At 36.3% G+C, this 20,174-nt stretch overlaps 2 protein-coding genes across 2 annotated transcripts in view; one reads left to right on the forward strand and one right to left on the reverse strand.

Moving 5' to 3' along the window:
- Nucleotides 1–8,807: 8,807 nt before the first annotated feature.
- The window catches only part of ncf4 (neutrophil cytosolic factor 4), an 18,682-nt gene continuing 7,315 nt past the window's right edge, over nucleotides 8,808–20,174 (reverse strand). The window contains exons 6-9 of the mRNA XM_016243403.1: nucleotides 13,839–13,937; nucleotides 11,047–11,222; nucleotides 10,797–10,862; nucleotides 8,808–9,426 (exon numbers count right to left, since the gene is read on the reverse strand). Of these exons, the coding sequence (XP_016098889.1) occupies nucleotides 9,219–9,426; nucleotides 10,797–10,862; nucleotides 11,047–11,222; nucleotides 13,839–13,937 (549 nt within the window). The 3' untranslated portion in view covers nucleotides 8,808–9,218. The remainder of the gene's footprint in view (nucleotides 9,427–10,796; nucleotides 10,863–11,046; nucleotides 11,223–13,838; nucleotides 13,938–20,174) is intronic.
- Nucleotides 13,934–20,174, forward strand: part of LOC107559553 (parvalbumin-7) — a 30,536-nt gene continuing 24,295 nt past the window's right edge. Inside the window, exon 1 of the mRNA XM_016243435.1 lies at nucleotides 13,934–14,044. The gene's annotated coding sequence lies outside the window, so the exon portion shown is untranslated. The remainder of the gene's footprint in view (nucleotides 14,045–20,174) is intronic.

The following is a 20,174-nucleotide window of genomic DNA, read 5'->3' on the forward strand; positions in this document are numbered from 1 at the left end:
TTTAACTGGGATCGGAGCTAAACTCTGCAGGACAGCTGCTCTCCAGCAGCAGGCTTGCACACTCCTGGCATCATCCAAATTTCAAACTACCGTAGATAATGTACTACTATACTACCATCTGGTGGTCACAGCAGAAACAGCAGCCACGCGTTTCTGTAATTTCCTTAGTTATTTGATATCTTTGTATATATTTGTATTCTTTCAGATGAGTAAAAAGTATGCTGAATATATAAATATATACACCACTCAGAGTCTTCCTGGAGCAGGTAGATGGAAAACATCTGTGTTTAAATCTTGTTGTCTATGGAGCGAATGAGGATTTGTCCTTCGTTTAGATGAGATCAAATCAGGCTCAGGGCAATTCATGTAGCTGTCACCCATTTCTACATTCAGACAGCTAGCCTCTTGCGAAGCATTCTGGGTAGTGCCAGGATTCGGCATGTATCCCTCTGAACATGGGAGAACTGGGTCATGGAAGTTGGAGGTACGAGGCTGGAAGGGACCATATATTCCCATCACATTCCCAGAGGAACACAAGGACACAAGGCATGGATCATCAACATGCAAAATCACTTGGTTGCCCTCGGTTTCATGGCCGTGGTTATTGGCATCAGCGGTTAAGGTATTTTCTGAATCGCTAGATAGAAAAACAAATCATTGGCTCTCATATTCATCTAGCAAACGTCTCTAATTATGTCTCTATACAGAATTTTACGACTTCCCTTTCCAGACATTCCAGAACATTCCAGGAATAGAGCCTACAGTTGACTTACAATGAGGACAACTGCGGACGGACATCTACAATCTGAGCATTGCTGATATCGGGATCCTTCAATTCGGTACAGCAGGGGAAGTGGTCCATCTGGGGTTGCTATCGGTAAACAGGATGTTCACACAGTCAGCTTATGATTGTGTACTATGTTTAGAAGATTATAGGCCTCATTTATATCTAGTGTTAATGGTTTGACAAGAAGCTGACAACAAAAATCTTGTCCAATCAGTTAAACTGCATTCGGAGGTAGTCACTAAATGTAACTGCATTGCATTTGTAGTGTAAATCCTAATGTCATAAGTCAAAGGGCCGCCCACTTGCCTGTCAATCATCTTTTGTACCAAAACAAGGGTTTTAAACTTTGTTGATAATGTTTGGCTTAAAAAACAACAACTAGGTAGTCATGAAATCATTGAATTCATCGACTTTGTCAAAAAACAAAGATGGGTGCAGCAGGCGCAATGATATTATGCAGCGCCTGAAAATAGTCCCCAGCACGCTCCCTGTGCAAGCAGGTGGTCACGTTGGTTATGTTGACGGAAGTTAGCCTATTTTCAGGCGCTGCGTTATATCATCGCACCTGTTGCACCCATGGTACTGCAGCAAAGTTCCTTGATTATTACGCCGGAATGAGAGTATAGTTCCTAGCCATATCGGCCTAGAAAACAGCAACTTTTCATTTTCCGTCGGTCTTAGTACACGATGTAACTACAGAAGAGTCAAGTTTTAAATAGGAAAAATATAGAAACTCTTTGGTCATTTTTGAGCAAGATGCTAACGGTCTAATCAGATTCAATGATCTATGCTAAGCTAAGCTAAAAGTGCTACCGCCAGACCTGGAGATCAGCTGAATGGATTCGAAAACGGTAAAACTCAACTGTTTAACTCTAGGGGAGTTGGAAAATGGGCCTATTTTCAAAAATATTGGAATGTTCCTTTAATATCCTAATGATTTTTGGCAAAAAATTAAAATCAGTAATTTTGACCCATACAATGTTTTTTGGGCTATTGCTACAAATATAACCCAGCGACTTAAGACTGGTTTTGTGGTCCAGGGTCACAAATATGAAGGCATGGTAAAAAGTAACTTTATATACATATAAAAAAATAAACTGACTGGGACTTTCCTAAGAGTTTAAAAGATGAAAAATCAGCCTAATATATTTAATAACTAATAAATACTTACAGGAGTTAGTATGCTCCAGTACTTGAGTTCAGTAGTGAGATGTACAGTACGGTACTTTGTTAAAGTTCAGTTCAGAATCCAGTCTTCTCCTCTCAGTTCAGTGCTCAGACCCGAGGGACATGCAGGCTGGACTAGACCACAAAGAACACCGATACAGACAAGATCAGTAACGCAGCTCTGAGAATCTGTAGAGGTTTTGATTAAACAGCTTTCCGGAATACTTGATTCTGATTAGTCAATCACAGCAATCAGCAGGCAAGTATTTTTTAAAGGGGGTTTTATTTGTAGGGGTACAAACTGTGTTCGTAGGAGCGGATCACTTTGGTCACCGGCGTTGGCGTGAGTTCCACCTGCAGCATTCCAGGCTCAAAGACACTGAAGACACCAACCATCCTCAACAAATCTCTTTCATTTGTGACCTCCACCTTCTCAACACAGCACCACTCATCCCTGAAAGAGAAAGATCTCACCTGTCAGAGCTAAAGACACCCTTAACACCATCCAAAACTCTCTCGAACACCCACTGTGCAGTGGAGCATGTCCGGTAGGACAGCGTGTAGCTGATGCACTGGGCCAGATCTGTCTTGAGACCCCAACTACAGCTCAAATTATTCCTGTCATTGAGCACGCAGTTTAGGTTAGATGGACTAGGGAGAGCGTCTGAAACAAATAATGGTCAATAATACTCCAGGACACTAGGGGGCTCCACTTGCCTAAGGATAACAGACTTTCGCAGGGTTTCTCTTTATACTCACATTCAGATATCAGTTCTGGCCTGTCAGTCAAGACCTTGGTTTTATTCTCGTTAACTTCCATGTGTTTCTGTGTTGGTTTGGTGTGATTTTCCCGCCTTTTTCGCCATTTATTATTTTGCATCAATCTCCACCTGTAAGAGTACAACACACAGTCAGTTTGGTACATAAAAACAATAAAATCACATTTTGTTAAGTTAAAACATCCAGCAAGCACAAAGAACACTTGTAAAATAAGTATTTCCTTATTGAATAAAAGTCGTCTCTGTCAATAATAAAGTAATTCATACTGCTGTTTAAAAAATTATGTAAAATATTTTATAGTAGAACCATTACCTGTACAATTTAAAATAATTATTTACTGTACAAAGTTGGGCAACTAACTGTTAACATTTTAGCATTTTAACATTTTATTAACATTTTCCTAGTACAATTATGTAGTAATTGAGGATCGGCTCTCCAGCTACAGTGGATATGAGTGCGGTAATCATTACGGCACGCCAAAGACTCCAGAGCAAAGGATTCTGGGAATAGAAGGCATGCTAAAAGCTAAAAATGCCTAATGATACTCAAACACAAGCAGATTGTAGTAAAACATCCCTAACCTGGAGCAAGCGTGTCATGTTGAGGACATCCTGTGAGGGCTGATGTCCACAGTACAGTCAGAGTTAAGGAGAAAGAGATGTTTGGACACATGGAGAATCCTGAATTAACAACAGCAGGTGAAGAGGGTAGTTTCGATAACCCCTAACAAACGAGAATAATAATTAAAGATGAGTCAGAAGCATCTGTGTATGAAGGACAGCAGCAGAAGCAGTTGAGCTTACCATCAAACCGCTTGTTTTTCACTTCTGTGATGAAGCCGAGGCTCTGCTGGTCGTACTGACATCCTTATGTGTTATGAACTTATTTCAGCCTGTGCCAATTTGACCGCAATGGGATTTTTGTTTTTTTGCTTTGCTTGCAGATTTCAGTGTGCCATATGATTCCTTCCCCAAATTTAGAAGGTAAAACTACATAAAAATGTATCAATATGCCAGTCTAATAATCTATTATAACTAGTAACACCTAATATATTATATTATATTATTATAAATTTTAAATATCATATTTTCTGTTCTATTTTTAATTTAATATTTGAAAAACTCCATTGATATATTCAAATAATGGCATATTATTTTAAATGATTAAATCAATTGCATAAATGAAAAAAATATTTAATATTAAAATGAATAAATATTGAATTATTATAATTTTAATATTATTGTATTACTAATTTAACCATTAATATATGATATAATAATATTTCTTATGTTCTATTCGATGCATAAAGTAATTTAGTTTTATATGAAATTATAATATCAAATTCTATTTAAAAACATTGAAATGAGAAAGTAATATTGTATTATATTATATTATTAATTAATTGATTACATGTTTTAAATATTAAAATTATTAAATATTAAAGGATATTATATATATATATATATATTTCTATTCTTAAATTAATGCATTTAAAATTTTTATATGAAATTATAATAACAAATACAAAATTAAGATAAAAAATAATAGAAATCACTGAAATATTAAATTATTTGTGTATTATAATATTAATTTCTTAAATGTTTTAAATATTAAAATGATAAAAGTATTAATTTATTAATTGCATTATTAAAATATTACACATTATTAGAATAGAAAAGAATAGATTGTTTGGATCAATTGCTCATTTTATATAATATTATATTTATATTAAATTGAATGTTTTTTTAATGATTTTGGTTGCCTAGTTTACTACCAGGTGAAAAGAAATAAACAAATGATTTGAGGTATCATTCATATATATGTCATACAGTAATGATGTTTAATACCTACGGCTAGAGATTCACTGAAATCACTAACTCTAAGTATGAGCGATGTGTTAGTAAAAGCTTGCCTTAGCAAACACTGCTAATGATTAGCTGTAGCTAATTCAGGTTGAGAACATTCCTCACGCTGATAGATCCGACCGATCAGCCTCCTTCCACACTTTCATGAATCAAACTCACACTTGCCTAAAGAGTAATCAGGTTTTTCTGTAAGTGTGTGTGTGTGTGTTTGATATGCATTAAATGTATATATCAGCACCAATCCCTGCTTACATTAATGTATAAAATGTACACACACACACATATATATATATATATATATATATATACAGTGGGGAAAAAAAGTATTTAGTCAGCCACCAATTGTGCAAGTTCTCCCACTTAAAAAGATGAGAGAGGCCTGTAATTTTCATCATAGGTATACCTCAACTATGAGAGACAAAATGAGAAAAAAAATCCAGAAAATCACATTGTAGGATTTTTAAAGAATTTATTTGCAAATTATGGTGGAAAACAAGTATTTGGTCAATAACAAAATTTCATCTCAATACTTTGTTATATACACTTTGTTGGCAATGACAGAGGTCAAACATTTTCTGTAAGTCTTCACAAGGTTTTCACACACGGTTGCTGGTATTTTGGCCCATTCCTCAAGAGCAGTAATGTTTTGGGGCTGTCGCTGGGCAACACGGATTTTCAACCCCCTCCAAAGATTTTCTATGGGGTTGAGATCTGGAGACTGGCTAGGCCACTCCAGGACCTTGAAATGCTTCTTACGAAGCCACTCCTTCATTGCCCGGGCGATGTGTTTGGGATCATTGTCATGCTGAAAGACCCAGCCACATTTCATCTTCAATGTGTTTGATATGCATTAAATGTATATATCAGCACCAATCCCTGCTTACATTAATGTATAAAATGTACACACACACATATATATATATACACAGTGGGGGAAAAAGTATTTAGTCAGCCACCAATTGTGCAAGTTCTCCCACTTAAAAAGATGAGAGAGGCCTGTAATTTTCATCATAGGTATACCTCAACTATGAGAGACAAAATGAGAAAAAAAAATAGAAAATCACATTGTAGGATTTTTAAAGAATTTATTTGCAAATTATGGTGGAAAATAAGTATTTGGTCAATAACAAAATTTCATCTCAATACTTTGTTATATACCCTTTGTTGGCAATGACAGAGGTCAAACGTTTTCTGTAAGTCTTCACAAGGTTTTCACACACTGTTGCTGGTATTTTGGCCCATTCCTCCATGCAGATCTCCTCTAGAGCAGTAATGTTTTGGGGCTGTCGCTGGGCAACACGGATTTTCAACTCCCTGCAAAGATTTTCTATTGTCATATAGTGTTTTTCAGAAAGGGACAAGCCCAGACTGGTTCTATGGCTGTTTTGCCACCGCCTGCAGAGGTATAAAGCTTGAAACGGTGGTGCCAGGCCTCCTGTGGACATGTGGTTTATAAGCAGAGGTGTTGCATGCATCCTCCCATGCACCATGTGTTCTTCCGATGCCGGGCTCAAGGTTTCACACTCTCAGCCTGACCCGACTGCACCACCCACTCACGGGAACTTGGTGCTTCCAGGTGGCTCTCTCAGTGCCTGACAAGTCTGGGATGTTGCACGCCAACTGCAGTCTACGTGAGACTCCAAAGGTCTACGTTTGCTGTTGAAGTCGGTAGCGTGTTGACCTACTGCTCTCAGAGCCGTAGTAGCTAATTGATTAAACGTGAGAGCCTGCTGGGACTGTGCTTGACTTGCACTTTTGCTCGAGTGCAGTAATATTTAGAGGTTTGAAAATTGTTGTGACGTTCCATCAATGACATGGAAAATGAGAGTGCACATTTTCTGCTTTCAGCAAAACCTGTGTTCCACAGGTTTAATGGTTTTGATGCAGTATGCAGCAGTTTTTTTTGTATTCTTAGTAGACTATAGTATATGTAGTTGAGCAGTAGGCATTTTAGTCTAGGGGTGACCCCGAATAGTCGACGATTCGATGCTTCGATGGGAGGAGCCTGATTCGACTACCAATCTCACTGTCGAATATTCGCTGAGGTGTTATGATCATGCCATTTTGGCTATATGGGGGTGCTCAATGTCTAATTTCTCATAGAACTACCTGTTTTCGCCCAATAAGTAAATATACAGCCTATTATGATAATGATGTAAATAAGAATCTGAAAAGAAAGAAGCTTCAAATAAATATTTTAACGTGCGTGAATAAATCCAACCACCCCTACAGATTTAAGTTTCACTTTCCATAATCCGTGACTGACAGAGGAGCATCTTGGTGGCAGGGATGTAAAACTTTAACAAGACACAAATTGACACAGGCAGAGTGAAAGACTGGATTTTTTAAATCAGGTAGGTACAAGTGATTTCAAAACATTTCAGCCGGTTTATATATATATCGTGTATACATGATCTCATATAAGAAGCATTTGGTTGAGTTGCGCTGCAAGCGCTTCGTTGTAACTCTACTGGTCATCTTCAGCTCAAAACAGAAATGCAGAACGTTAATAACTACTGTCATATACATAACATTATAATGAGAGCACTATTGTAAAAAAAAATTGTGAATTCTTAGGGTTTCACTGACGTTTAATGTTAACTATCTTTTAATCAAAACATATAACATTATTTCCCCTGTTTGTATCTGCGAGGCGTCCGTTTCACATTTTCCTTGTGTGTTAATGTCAGTAGTTATGACTGTCGAATGTCTGACTTGACTCTTTGTAAAATAGCCTAGTTTGCCCCCCGCCCCCAAACATATGATTCGACCATCAGCAAGATTAGAAAATTCCGATTCGACTATGAAAACACCCCTATTTTAGTCCTTTTTTTCAGGACTAGATTTTTTTTTGTCATTTATTTTATTTATTAACATTTTATTTGAACACCACTGCAAATATACCTATTGCAGATTCAGTCTTCCCGGCCTGGTGCAGGTCTACAATTTTGTTTCTGGTGTCCTTTGACAGCTCTTTGGTCTTGGCCATGGTGGAGTTTGGAGTGTGACTGTTTGAGGTTGTGGACAGGTGTCTTTTATACTGATAACGAGTTCAAACAGATGCCATTAATACAGGTAACGAGTGGAGGACAGAGGAGCCTCTTAAAGAAGAAGTTACAGGTCTGTGAGAGCCAGAAATCTTGGTTGTTTGTAGGTGACCAAATACTTATTTTCCCGAGGAATTTACCAATTAATTCTTTAAAAATCCTACAATGTGATTTTCTGGATTTTTTTTTCTCATTTTGTCTCTCATAGTTGAGGTATACCTATGATGAAAATTACAGGCCTCTCTCATCTTTTTTAAGTGGGAGAACTTGCACAATTGGTGGCTGACTAAATACTTTTTTGCCCCACTGTATATATATATATCACTAAAGTAAAGATGTGCCACACGTCAAGTCACCCGTGATTTCTGAAAAGAGTTTTTCTTGCAAAGAAGGGAATTGAAAAAGGAAGTTGGATAAAAACTTCACCAAACAAAAAAAGTGAAATGTTGCAGATGTCATACCACCAAAAAGTGCTAAAAGTACAAAGAAAATCAGCATTTATTCGCACTGAAAATTTCTAAAATATATTCAGTAATAGATTCCACTGTGAAATACTGGTTGTATTGAAGAATTAGGCACCCAGAAAATACAATTTTGCAATGAATTACTCATCCTCATATTCCCCTTCTGCTGGTCAGCAACAGTAAACAGAAACTGAGGGTTTACAGCTTCAAAAAGGCCACAAAAGCAGCAACAAACAGTCTTATTTACACATGACTTGTATGCTTTATTGTAATAATCTGAGACAGGGTTATTACAGCTAATTACAACTAAAATTAAAAACATAAAAATATTCTTGTTACTTGAAATAAAATGAATGTTGAAAAATAAAATAAAATAAAATGAAACTTTTTTTTTTATTTCAGCTAGTTGCCAGAGCTACATTTCTTAGGTTTGTTTAGTTTAACTTGAAATATTAAAACAACTAAAGCTAAACAAACAAAATAAAATACAAGATATAAAATACAAGAAAACACAAACATTTTTTTTTTAGTTGTCAAGGCTACATTTCTTATTTTGGTTTAGTTTAAATTGAAATGCTAAAACAACTAAAACTAAATAAACTATTAAGTAAACATTTATCAAATTTATAAAGACAAATTTTAACATGCACTTAAAAAAAGTGAAAACAGATCACATGAAAAATCAAATCTAGCTCTCTCTCTCTCTCTAAACAATATAATAGTATATTAATGATAACACTGGTCTGAGGGCATTTAAGAATGTTTTGGACAATGAAGTGTTATTATTCACTGATTATCTTCCCTTCCGAGATCTGTGATCCGTTGTTACCAGATCAATGAATCAGTGAATCAGTGAATCAGTTAACTGAGAACCGAATCACTTTGATTCATAAACGAATCAGTCAGACCGATTTTGTGAACTGGACCAACTGATTCTGCCTCAAAAGTCATGAACGATTCAAGGGTGCGTAAATAATGACACAATTGTCATTTTTGGGTGAACTATCCCTTTAATAACTAAAAATTGTTTTCAATTTGAAAACCAATTAAACTAACAATCAATGTGCAAATGACGAGGAACATGTCGAGGTCCAGAAAAGCGCTGGTTTTAATACTCGGTGTTGTAGACGGTCAGATCTTTGGCATGCGTGACCAGCAGCTCCCAGGGAAACTGATTCACGGGTCGTTTGACCTTTGACCCCGTCTGTTTGCTCTCTTGCACCATGAGAGCGATGTCTTCATCGTCTAATATCCGTATCAGATCACCCTCGGGGTCCCGGTAGTTCAAAGCAATATCTTCCACTTGAAAGATACCCCTGAGGGGGGAAACAGAAAGAAACTAATTGCGTAGTAGTTTAGAGGTCACAGAAAAGTACAAATATAATTAGTATAATGCAATTTGAGGCCTCCATGTTGTGTCGCAGTCATGTGACCCTTATGTAAATGATACAACAGCAGCATTCGAATGTCAGATCATTCAACATCATGCAAATGGGGTTTATTATTAAACATTACTCCAGTGCTACTCAGCACGTGGCCCTCGAGACATCGTTTTGTGACCTGTGTGATGTCGTTTGTTGAAAGATTAAAAATATCAGGCATTAAGACGTAAGAGTATGAACTATTCTCTTGTTTTTGAAGATCTCTCTGTTTGCTACTCATATCTGTTTTCTATACCGCAATAAATGTTGACATTTCACACATCGTAGATTGTTATTTGTAATTTTACAGTGTGATCGATTTAGCTCTAGAGTATGTAGATACTCTTAATTTAATAATCAAATGGATTTTTCAAATAAAATTGTATATTTTCATTTTCATTTTTTTTTAATTGTATTAAATTTAGAATAGAAAATAAGATACATTACTATATATTGTTAGTTTTATTACATATTAAATTAGTGTTATAATAATAATAATAATTAATCATTTTATATTTAATCCTTTTAATATTTAAGCAATTAAATGAATAATTGAATACAATAATATAATATAATATAATATAGGTGTTAGATTTAATGCCAGTAAGAACAATCTGAAAAATAAAATATTTGCTAAACTAATGACAAAACAGTTCAATTATTTTAAGCATTTATTCAGCAAACATGTATTTATTTAAATACATTTGTCTGTTGTATTATTTTAATGTTACATTTAACAATGCTTTTAAACATGAAATAAATAAACTTTTTTTTTTATTGCTTAAAATGTTATCTAGATAGGTCACTAGGTTTTCAAAAAGAGATTTTCTGCTAGACATTGAGAAAACGAATAATTATTACACTGTAACGAAAAGTATTAAGTAAATCTGTGTTTTTTTTCTATCTTCGATAAAATTCGATCGAATTTCTATCACTCCTGGATGTTTTTCTGTTCTTTCTTTCTTTTCTACTGCATCTTTTCCCCCCTTACTTGAATTAAGGCAGGAAACATGGTGTGAATATTAAAGAGACACCAGCTCTCCTCAGTGTGAGAAGAACAGCAGAATTAAAGATGCTGATGATGGAACTGAGAGAATAAATGCAAACACACGCCGATTAGGAGACGCTTTAACTGTATTAAATGGCAGAATATTCAATTAATTAGGCTTTCTTTTGTATTTCCATTTTGGGGCACATTGTTGAAATACAACATTTCAAACAAGACAACCTGATAAGAAAGCTGAACAGGACAGGGGTAAAGGTACCTCATTTGGGAAAGCAGATCTTTGTAAGACGGCTGAATGGAGAGATCTTCCTCAACACAAATGTCCCTACAGCAGACAAGAAATACAGCATCACATTAGCTGAGAAATATTCATATTCAACATCTAGGGGGTTGCCAGGGTGTTGTGATGTGGTTGCTAAGATATTTAAGTGTGTTTATAGGGTGAGAGTGGTTAAAAGGATAATATCTTTAGATGAATTGAACTGATAATGCCTCTGTGTGTGTGTGACCTTGTGTCGATGCCCTCTGGCTGCAGCAGATAGCAGCGCAGGCAGCTGTAGGAACTCGGAGCACGATTCCCACTCTTGGAAGCTCCGCCCTCTTCGTCAGAGTCACTCTCGGGAAGAGGTTTAATAATGTTCACGAACGACTCGGGAAAGATTCCAGTTTTGTCCCTCACTGTGCCCTACAGAGAGAGAGAGGACATACGGCATGAGCAGATGAAGACCTCTATTTCCTCTGTCTGTCTGTCTGTCTGTCTGTCTGTTTGCCTGCCTGCCTGTCTGTCTGTCTGTCTGTCTATCTATCTATCTATATGTCTGTTTATCTGTCTGTCTGTCTGTCTGCCTGCCTGTCTGCCTCTATCTGTCACATCAGTTCATCTCCCCTGCCGCAGATACAACAAACCATCTCACAGTAACTCAGACAGACTGACTGCCTGCCTGTCTGTTTGCCTGCCTGCCTGCCTGTCTGTCTGTTTACCTGCCTGTCTGTCTGTTTGCCTGCCTGTCTGTCTGTCTGTCTGTGTCTGCCTGTTTGCCTGTCTGTATGTCTGTCTGTCTATCTGCCTGCCTGTCTGTCTGTCTGTCTGTCTGTCTGTCAGTCTGTCTGTTTGCCTGTCTATCGATCGATCTATCTATCTATCTATCTGTCTATCTGTCTATCTGTCTATCTGTCTCTGTCTGATCATCCACTCACCCGTTTGTTTATGCATCTGTTCGTTTGTTTGTCCATCAATCTATATGTCTCTCTATCTATTCATGCATTCACCCATCCATTTTTCTATCTATCAGTCCATCCATCGGTCTGTCTGTCTGTCTATCTGTCTGTCTGTCTGTGTTACTGTGAGATGGTTTGTTGTATCTGCGGCAGGGGAGATGAACTGATGTGACAGATAGAGGGACACAATAAGGCAGGTGTATTAATGTCCCCAGAAGTGGGAGGAATAATGCTTGCTATGGCCCTGATCTTCAGACACATTAGGTGCATTCAAGCAAGAAAAAGGAGTTTCTCAGGCAATGAACTACGAGTTACGACTTGATCTTTCTCTTTCACCCGCTCTTATCTCAATAATGTTATTTAAGGGTCCACTGCATGTCTATGCAATATCCGATTTCCCCTCCCTCTCTTTCTGTCTCTGCAATTCAATTCAGGTCAAATAATTCTCCTTTATTGTCATGATCTGAAATGATTGCAGGTATCTAACTCATAAAAACCATGTGTGTGAGTGAGTGTGTGTCCAGATCAGATCTTCTCACTCTCAATGTCCCACTCTTATACATAAATGTCTCGTCTTCTCCTTTATGTCTTTTCCACCATCATCCTTCGTTCATAACACAATCTTTTTAGTGCTCCCCAAATCACTTTATCCATTAAATTATTACCTTCTTCCTTTCTTTAGTTAGTACCTTCATCCATCATGTTCTCCTGATGCTGTATCTCCACCCAGAGTGATGTATGTTTGTAGGCATTTGTATGAAATGTATGTAAAATACACTGGCAATGTCACAATAATCTATATTTACTTATTTGTGTGTTTATGTTATATAAAAAACCAAACAGTTTAAGGTCATGGGCTCGATTCCCAAGGAACGCACAAACTGATTAAATGTACACCATGAATGACCAAGGTGAGTTTAATAAAATCATCTTCCAAATGTAAAAAACAAGTCAAATGAGATTAAAGCATTCAATAAATATGATGATGATATTTCATTTATCTCATATGTTATAAACACAATAAAAACACCATTTGAAATTTAAGTATTTTGTTATTTTCCTGGTATATATGCTGCTTCAGATGGAAATCTGCATTGTTTTGCAGTGTAAAGATGTCTTTATTCTTTTCTAAAAGTTAAAACAATTTTGCTGAAAATTTTCTAAAAATTACATTTATTATTATTGCTGTTGTTGTTATTGTTATTAATAGCAGATGAACCCATTATTATTATTATAATTATTATTATTAGTAGAAGTAGTATATATTTGTAATTATTATTATTACTACTACTATTATTATATTGATGATGAGTATTATTATTATATATTAATATTATTATTAATAACAATAATAATAATAAGAAGAAGAAGAAGAAGAAGAAGAAGAATAGTAATTATTATTATTGCTGTTGTTGATGTTGTTGTTGTTGTTGTTATACCCCATTTAATAATAATGTTACTTTAAACATTTACTTTCTCTTTATGTTTCGGTTATTAAATAGGTCGGACTTTGCAACAAAAGGCCAATAATTTGACATTCGCCACTGTAAATAAAGTGCTCAGAGAAAGATTTAGTTACTCGTCAGGCATTACATTTCTTTTTTAATTTTGCCATTTATAATTGCTGGAAAACAGAGTTCTGAGCTACTTTAGTATACTGTAAAATGCTTAAGGAGCTATTTCTAAAACTTGTATCATTCTAAAACCAATTTAGTTGTGTTGATTAGTTTAAATTGATTCAGCGATGTTCATTTATATTTTTGAATTACATTCAATTAATTTAGATGCTACCACATGAAGCATATTTATTTAACATTTTTTCAATGTAGTTTAAGAACCACCTCTTAGAAGCAACATTACAGACACGCACACATATATAAATGTATGTGTGCTATAATCACACTTATGCACAAATACCTCCAAACATAAATGAGATCATGCTGCTCCATCCTTTTTTTCCTCTCCCTCCCTTTTTCTCTCTTACAAACCCTCATCCTCTCTCTCTCCTCTCCTCCTGCCTACCTATCCTTTTCTACCTCTCACTCTGCTTCTATCTAGTTATCTTTCTCCATCTCTCTCTCACCTCCAGCCAGTCTGCGTTGACTCTCCGCAGGAGGAAGATCACATCTCCAGCCTTCAGACTGAGCTCCAGGCGTCCGCTGCTGCTGAAGTCAAACACCGCCTAACACACACACGCACACACACACACAGCAAGGACACGCAGGCAGGAAACACACACACCGACGGAGAAAAAGAGCAAAACACGTCCTGAGTGAGACCAAGCTGCAGGTAAGAGATCCTCGTTCTTTAAGAACTTTGAAGAGAGTGAATGAAAGGACAGGATGAAAGTGTTGGATTAAATAAGATGAGAGGATGCTAGCAAGAAAAAAAGAAACTACTAGACAAAGTGGCAATAAGAGAGATTCAGGAGTGAAGATGCTGTTCACAAGAACTGACAAGTAAAGAGATAAATGTTTTAAATGTACTTTTCTTTTTTGACACTTGCAAAATAGTACTATGGAAATACTAGGTATTTTTACAATTTTGTAGTCATAGTTTTTAGTCTTGTACCATGGTAATTTCAATGAACGCCATGGTATTCTAAGCATATTATTTCAAAATTTGTACAATAACTGGACTTTGTAACAGATAGTAATACAATGTTTTGTAGTACATATGTGATTGATAAATCATTTTAGAACATTATTTTAAAAAATAACACTTTTTTTACCATAGTACATATACTATGAAGCAACAATTTTGAACACGTATCTTCGTATTCTTAGAAATTTACCATGACCTAAATGGGTTTGGATAAGTACAATGATAATACCATGGTATAACATTGTATTCTTTGAAGAACACCATGTTTAACAAACATGTCCAAATACCATGCTTTTTGAGATTATACAGAAATCTCAGAAAATCTCTGATACTTCAAGGTATTTCAAAGATTAACAAGTGTGTGTGTGTATGTATATATATATATATAAGGCCCCCAACATGATAAAAAACAAATTCTGTGGAAAAAAAGGCTGTTAAAGTGTTTAGACATGCGTTTAGACATCATAATTATGAAAAAGAAAACAAAAAGAAAATGATGCACAAGAATAAGTGGAAATGAGTTACAGAAGAGGAGAGCATGATGTTGGATGTACAGTATGTGACGAAGAGAAGTGATGTGTGATACAGAGGTGTGTCCTCCAATGTCATATGTCCATGTCAATCCTTCAAGCTTAGTTCAATCAAAAGAGACCAAGGACAATTAATGCAGAAAAGCTCCTTCATTCCTCAAGAGATGGAATGGAGCTCTCAATTACGATTTGTTCAAGTACCAGTAACAAGTACTTTGTTTTAGATGTTTCTTTTAACATTTCTTTGGAGAAATAGACACACAAGAGGCATACAGTAAGAAATGACAGCACAGCTCTGTCAGTCGTAAAAGAATCTAATGAGAAACTGAAAAATATAAAATAACATATTTTAAAAATACAAAAGTTATGTACATTTTGGGACTTTTTATTTCGAAATCAAAAAGGTTCTATAATATTAATTATATACATAATATTTTTTAACAATATTTTCATTTTATTACTTTATATATGTAATATATACTGTATGCTCAGATATGCACGCTGCTGCAATCCACTATGGCCACAGAACGCTGTAGGGTATACTGGTGTTTCAAAGTGCTGTGTGTAACTGTACGCTAACACACTTGTGTGTATGTGTGTGTGTGTGTGTGTGTGTGATGGGCATGAGTGGGCATCTGTTCTCACTCCGCCATCTCTGTATGTTTAGATAATGCTGTAAATCTGCTGAGCTGTGGGTCGCTTGGTTTGTTTGCATGAGTAGGAGTGTGTAGGTGAGACGTGTTAGATGTTACCAGCTAATTACATCTTGGCAGTTGCTTTAAGTGTGAGCACGCATGTGTGTATGTCCGTACACGCTCGTAGGCAGCTTCTGAACAGAAAGATACAATTTGTGCCAAAACTCGATGTGAAAATCTCCACAAACTCAACAGTACAGAGCAAGTATCTGAGCGCAGGCTCAGTAACATCAGATGAAGATGAACTATTTCAGTACCACTGCTGCTGTGAAGCCCTAAAAATGGCTTTTGGGTCATTTGTGTGGGCTAACTTTGTTATATAGTGCAGGAAAGTAACTCAGTCTAATAATTGGCTTCTTCAGCCACACCACGATAAAGTTAAAATTAGACCATTTTAAGCGAATGGAATTTTGTTTGATATTCCTTATGAAAGAGGACGGTACAAATTAACACTCGGAAATGTGACACAACCCGACAATACTAGAAAAATCCTGTTAGAACCAACAAATTGCAGGATGCCGGACTAATATAAAAAACTAACAACAAAATAACACCTTTCTTCCTCATATTGGGTTACGTTTTCTTTTGCGCCTTGTCTCTTGTCTTTTTATTACATGGATAAACCACACTGGAAATTAAACAAGTCTTGGAAATGTGTGAGAATGTGCCACAAACACACTCTGCTACGTGGAAATGTGACAAAGCAATTTCCTTCCCCTTGTTTTCCCAATGTAATATATGTGCTAATTAGCCTAGCGCTGAGAAAAGCTCTCAGTAGCATTAGCATTGCCACCGTACCCCGCAAGGTAGCACTCTTTTGAAAGTCATGTTCTTTTTATTGTCTTTTTCCACAGTCTTCTGCAATTGATTCATCTCAAACCACTAAACTCACAGGCTACATTCCTGTTGTAGATAATTTCAGTCTTTGTTGTGCTAACGATGTTGGTAAACATGATGTTGGTTCACACTGTCATAATTTCTAACTAACCTCATGTTGTTCCAAAACTTAATATTGTGAAGAATGTTTTTTTTTTCTTTCCATACAATGGAAGTCAATGGGGTCCAAAAAGAATTTTGGAATTTTAATTTTTTGGGTGAACTTTTCTTTTAAGAACTTTTGATTGAAAATTCGACTTAAATTATAGAATGTTCTGCATTTAAAAAAACACTAATTTGCACACTGAATTGTGATTGGTCTTTTCTTTCTTGAATCTATCTATCTACCTTATATAGTCACCTACAGCGCAGAAAATATGGTGTCGCATTTTCAAGCCAAACAAAAACCTGCTGAGTGTCATGACAAGTGGCAATGGCATAAATGGTTTTTCGTACATTTTAAAAAGAGCAGATTGACTTTCTAAAAAGACAACTTTAAACATCCAAAAGGTAACATTTTAGAGAGTGCAGATGAGCAAATGTGCAAAAAAAATACGTATTCCAGATGAAAATGCATATATTTTTTTAGACACTTGGGTGACATATATTTGCTTTCAGGCAATCTAGTTAGCAATAAGTTGGCATATTAGCTGAAAACTATGAATTAAGTGATATGAAGACCTCAGGGCTTGCGCTGCACTCAAAATCAAAGAGAAGTAGGTCGAGAACAAACTGAGATAGATCGACTAAAAAAGCCTAAAAAGAAGTTTATGAAGAAGGAAGTGTAAGCTATGTTGGCCAAATATGTCAACTTGTGGTATGAACCCCAAAAAGCCAACAAAAGACACATTTAACTGCAATAATACTCAAACACAAATGGCTATCAATCTCTTTCACTTAGCAGAACTCTACTGAAGGGGTCTTTCCTGTTTGGTCATATTCAGAGAGTTATTTCGGCATGGGATCAAGGAGTCAGAGAACATATCTAATTATAGCACGACTCTGGGGGTCACAAAGCACTCTGATTTCAATTAAGGAGTCAATCACCTCCGAAATGAGCTTATTAGTACGTGGCCAGCCAAAAGGGAGGTGTTTTTCCTACCTAAATGAGTGACCCAGTTTGGCTCTTCTCAACTGGGGGATCAGAGCAGGATATAAAGAGAAGAGATCACTCTCTGGGGCCATGACACATGACAAAGGAGTTTAACCAAGAATGGGTGTCAGTTATTAACCTGCTTATCAATGCTTATAAATGGCCAAAATTCATTAATGTGCAAATGTAATGGGTTAAAAACTAAAAACTTGAGACTGAATTTACAAAAAGTATGCTAAAATAAATACCTCTCTTATATCAGACAGATAACCATCCAAAACAAGAACTCTGGGACTCTCGCCCCCAAGCTATCAGCCAAGATCAGGTGTGAAATAGCTGTCCTTTGCGAAGCGGACCATGAAAATAACCGTGAAAGTACAATAATGTGCAAGTGTGAATGCAGATAATCAGTAATAGCCAATTTTAATGCTTAAACGTTCTATATGTGACTATATAATGCTTAAAATATCTTCTCCTAGATCGCTCATACCAGTAACAGTATTTCTGATAGCCAAAGTGAAGGACTCCAATGGAAAGATTTTAATGCTTAAACGTTCTATATGTGACTATATAATGCTTAAAATATCTTCTCCTAGATCGCTCATACTAGTAACAGTATTTCTGATAGCCAAAGTGAAGGACTCCAATGGAAACAGATCCATTGAAACACTATCTCCAATCTCTCTGTAATGGCTTTCTCTTACGGTCTAAACTCCTTACAGTGATACAGATGAAAGAAAAGACTTTGATTTTCAATCAAACACCCTGTCTTGTGTCCCGGGAAATAGCCATGTAATTTTCAGAGCCATCACATAACAAATGAAGCAACAGATTCTGTGATATCTACATGACACTTTTTATTGACTTCCTTTTTTTACCACAGGATCAGTCTCATTTGAGAAACCTGGATTAATTGACCGACCCTCATGTCGTTCCAAACCCCTTTGGCTTTCTTTCTTCAGAATCTGTGGCACGCAAAGGAAGAAATTTTGAAGAATGTTCACGCTGATCTTTTCCATAAATGAAAGCAGATGGGGACCAACTCCAAAAATGACAAAGAAGCACCACAACAGTAGTCAAAATAACTTGTGCGCTATATTCCATGTCTTCTGAAGCCATATGATGATTTTGTGTCAACATTTTACACTTTTCACTGAAAGTCCTTTTGCTTCCACATATTCAAACTTGCCATGTCACAATCAAGTCCCTTTCACACCGAGATTCCAGAAAATACACTAATAATGTGTCCCAGGATTTGGGACGTGTTTGCATTCACACAGAAGGCACTCTGGCAATTATGGCAATTTTCCAGGATCAACGCTTTGTGTGAAAGGGGCTTCAGATTTCTGGTGCCAGAAGATCTGTAATATAGCACACAAGTCAAATGGACCATTATAATGTTTTTGATAGCCTGTGCTCCCTGTATGCTTCCCTTTGTGGAAAAGAGCAGCATGAACATCCTACTCAACATCTCCTTTTGTTCTCAAAGGAAGAAAGTAAGTCAAACAGGATTGAAATGACATAAGCGTGTAAAAATGATGACAGAATCTTAATTTTTTGGTGATTTCTCCTGAATAAAAGTGTCTTGCTTAAGGCTACAATAGTGACAGCTCATGAATCACCACTTTTAAAGTTTGAACCTGCAGCCTTTACCAAATATTTAACCGCTAAGCAACACCACCCACATTTCTATCTTTCCCGGTCTTGCTTTCCAGATCTTTTGTTGTTCTATCTGGTGTTATGAGAAGTGTAATCTGTCACTTTCTCTCTCTTTCTCCTGGCCACACGTCCACAGCAAAATAAGGCAGAAGTCTCTTCCGCTGTGATCTCCATGTGGAGAGCAGCATGCTTTGAATCATGTGCTCTCGCATGAGAATATGAAGACAAATGTCCAGCACCGTCTGAGATTTATCAGCACACCTGCTACATCGATCAGGATGGGACATCATGGGAGAAATGTTTTGAGGAGATAATAAAATAGGGACGTGTGTGTCGGAAGTGTGTCAAGGTCGAAAGCGTGACAGAATATGACCTTTTGGCTCAACCAATGGCATTTTGAAAAACTGGGGATTAAATATTTGTCCAAATAATGGAAGACAGAGAAAATGGGAAATGGGAATCAATCCAAATCTCATGAGAAAACTATTTGACGAGGTGGCAATTTTGTATGAATTCGTACAGTGAGACTAGCTCAAAAACATGACATAAAAAATAAATTTAACAAAACTAAGTATGAAGGTCCACCCCTAAACTGAACCATCAGTGGAGAATTAAGCAGAATGTACAAAAATTTACAAATTATATTATACAAATTCAAACAAATTTGCCAAATTGTAAAATTGTTTTGAATTGCCATGAGATTGTGTTGAATCAGCCGTACGCTCAACATCAGGTTTATTTACAACAGCGCCACCTTGCTGAGTGCAGGTATAGACATTATTTTATTTGATTCGAAATGGTTTAGCCATTAAACTTTGACTCACACACACATATTCTTACCTACAGATGGGCGTGGGCTATAAATCACGTTTTATGTCATTTCTTTGTGGTCGCACCTTATGTGATTGGAATGATAGAATAGTGATCCGGTCTAACAGCATTGGGAGACACAAACAAAAAAA

Source organism: Sinocyclocheilus grahami, unplaced genomic scaffold, assembly GCF_001515645.1.
Source record: "Sinocyclocheilus grahami isolate Dianchi unplaced genomic scaffold, SAMN03320097.WGS_v1.1 scaffold691.1, whole genome shotgun sequence".
In the NCBI taxonomy this organism is placed as follows: domain Eukaryota; kingdom Metazoa; phylum Chordata; class Actinopteri; order Cypriniformes; family Cyprinidae; genus Sinocyclocheilus; species Sinocyclocheilus grahami.